General features: G+C 39.2%; 1 protein-coding gene across 1 annotated transcript; it reads left to right on the top strand.

The window, feature by feature from the left end:
* The first annotated feature begins 577 nt into the window (after positions 1-577).
* Positions 578-2,657, top strand: LOC149534604 (aspartic proteinase nepenthesin-2-like). Its single transcript, XM_089804347.1, has one exon. It carries the CDS (start codon positions 1,042-1,044, stop codon positions 2,380-2,382), a length of 1,341 nt encoding a protein of 446 aa, XP_089660473.1. The 5' UTR covers positions 578-1,041; the 3' UTR covers positions 2,383-2,657.
* The last annotated feature ends 408 nt before the right edge of the window (positions 2,658-3,065 follow it).

The following is a 3,065-nucleotide window of genomic DNA, read 5'->3' as shown; positions in this document are numbered from 1 at the left end:
AAAAAGTTTGCAATTTTGTCTAGACTTATCACTTGAAACAAAATGCCAGTAGTCACCATTCAAAACAAATATAATTGTCGAGCACTGCATTATGAAATGCCAGTATGTCCCCACCGTTCTCTTCAATCCAATCAAGTGCGAAATGAATCTTACAAAAATGGGTTGCAGGAATACCATAGAAGTATACATCAATGGCGTAATGGAGGTGTAAAGTTTTCTTGGCCAGTGGGTCCTAATAAACATGCAAAGAACCCACAAGGAATCTCTGACTCATCCCATAAATAACTGAAGTGAGAAATGCGAAGTGGAGAATGAAACAGTTCAACAGTTCCCAATCATCTACCGTTCCGTTTGGCTTTCAAACTCTCCTGTTAAAAACAAAACTCATTTTCCTCCATCACCTGCTTCTCCTTCACAGATCTCCAGTGCAATTGGAATCCCCTGCTGTAGGTTGCCCTACCTAACTATACCTGATTTGATTCCAATGTCCAACTTCATAACTCACTTTGCCTTCACTCCCACTTTTCATCCGACTCCACACCATACTCCGATTTAACACACAACTTGTAAATAAACCCTTCATCTTTAGATTTGCTGCAGAGCAGTTAAATATGAATTCCCCTGTTCTAATTAACGTGTCACACAGCACTGAAAAACGAAAATAATTGTTTTGGTTTCTGATTCCTTAAGCAACAGTGACACAATTGACTAGAGGCCACACCAGGGTTTAATATAATTAAGCCGTCTCAACAGCCAATAATTGACACAGGGAACCATGGGCCAAGCAAAGCAAAGAGAGACGTGTGAATGAATCCACAAATCCTCACTTTGATGGTTTGTACAAATCGGAGATATAATTCAGAATCAGTATCTAGTTACGTGGATGAGAATCTAACACGGGATGTTCATGTAATTATATAAACCCATCATGCCTGCCGGACCAAATCATAGTTTCTGCCTTGGGTGCGCTTCATATGCTTACTTAGAGAGAACTCAAAAAACAGAAAAGAAGAAAGAGCAATAGGGATCTAGAATCTAGATATGAGATCTCTTTGTAAATTTATCTTTCTCTTTTGTGTCATAGATGGAATTCAATGCAGATTCCATATCCCCAAGCTCTCAGTGAATGAAATTGTTGGCGACAAGCTTCCTCAAGAACAAAAGACAGTAAGAGTAGAGCTTGTTCATAGAGATTCATTGTCTCCCAACATTACAGCCTCAGAGCGTCTCAAAAGAGCCATAGAAAGAAGCCATGAGAGGCTACAGAAATTTCAGCTCTCTCGTTCTGAGAAGTTTGTGGAAGATATAAAAGATGCCCAAGGTCCAGTAAGCGCTGGAAATGGAGAATTCTTGCTGAAGGTTTCAATTGGCAGCCCTGCCCTTTCATATTCTGCCATTCTTGACACGGGGAGTGATTTAACATGGACCCAATGCAAGCCTTGTGTGGAATGCTACAAACAACCCACACCAATCTTTGATCCAACAAAATCCTCCACATTCAGTACAATCCCCTGTTCAAGCTCTCTCTGCCAAGCTCTTCCATCATCCATATGCTCAAAGTCCCAGTGTGAATATCTATACACTTATGGTGACTATTCTTCCACTCAAGGCATCCTTTCATATGAGTCATTCACTCTTTCTTCAGAAAAGCTCCCCCATATTGCATTTGGATGTGGGCTAGACAATGAAGGAAGTGGGTTTTCTCAAGGGGGTGGCCTTATAGGTTTTGGCAGGGGCCCCTTATCATTCATTTCACAGATTGGGAGCTCCGTAGGGAATAAGTTTTCTTATTGTCTAATGTCCATTAATGACCCTCCTTCCAAAACAAGCCCTTTGATCCTAGGAACAAGCGCGGGGCTTAGTACCAAGTCTGCAGGCACAACTCCTCTTCTCCAAAGTAGTTCACAAAAAACCTTCTATTATCTTTCATTAGAAGGAATAAGCATTGGATCAAAGCTACTGGATATCCCTTCTGATACCTTTTCTTTCCAAGCCGATGGGACTGGTGGGATGATCATAGACTCTGGAACAACCATCACTTATTTGGAGCAGAGTGGTTATGATATTCTGAAGAAAGGATTGGAGTCAGCTGTTAAGCTTCCGCAGGCAGATGGGTCTTCCATTGGATTGGACCTCTGTTATACTTCGGCTGCTGCTGCTGCTAAATTTCCGAGTGTTACTTTCCATTTCAAAGGAGCTGATTATGTTTTACCAAAGGAGAATTACTTGATTCAGGATACAAGTGGCGTTGTCTGCCTTGCAATGTTGCCCAGCTCTGGCCTCTCTATATTTGGGAATGTTCAACAGCAGAACTTCCATATCCTTTATGACCTTGGTGAAAACACCCTCTCTTTCGCTCCCACTGTTTGTGATAGCCTGTAAATAATTTTAGCATGGATCTGTAAATTTTCATGCAAGAAGATATATCCCACATGCATTAATTATAAGAAATCTAGGTGTAGATATATGTTTCTGCTGAACTTTCAATCGTCGCCGATTTGCTACTTACGTACTGTAGAAACACGTAGATTTTGTAATTTCATTATTTTCTGGCGCTGACAACATCTGGAACTGTTTAATAAGCAGGTAACAAAAGTGTTGTAGAATCAGTTGTGCAGTCGCACCAGTTAATATATTCTTGCTTTGGGTTGCAAAAAGTGTTTGGTGCTCTTCATGGTGGTTGGGAAAGGCTCAATGATTATTCTTAAAAATATTGATGATAATTATTTTTTTATTTTGTTTTCAACAAATTTTGTAAAATAGTGTATATTTGATTACAATATTTTAGGAAGCTTTGAATTCTAATAAAATATTTCTTAGATGTTCCTAGTATGTGAAAGATGCATATTAGTCATTATCAAGTTATTGTAGTAGATGGTAGTGATGATAGTGAATATTGTATAATATATCTACCAATCAAGTATCTTCTTTGAGCAAATATTGTCTTAAAATATCTGCTTAAGTGTTTTACATAATTGACTCTTCACACTAATAGCAAAATGCTTTTCAAATCGCCCCTATGTGCAAACGGTATGAACAACCACCACTACCTAGTTATTTGCAAT

This window comes from Cupressus sempervirens, chromosome 10 (genome assembly GCF_028749045.1).
Source record: "Cupressus sempervirens isolate cs-2001-9-10 chromosome 10, ASM2874904v1, whole genome shotgun sequence".
NCBI classification, from domain to species: Eukaryota; Viridiplantae; Streptophyta; class Pinopsida; order Cupressales; family Cupressaceae; genus Cupressus; species Cupressus sempervirens.
Note: the sequence above shows the minus strand (reverse complement) of the source record. Positions and strands in the feature narration are given on the sequence as shown.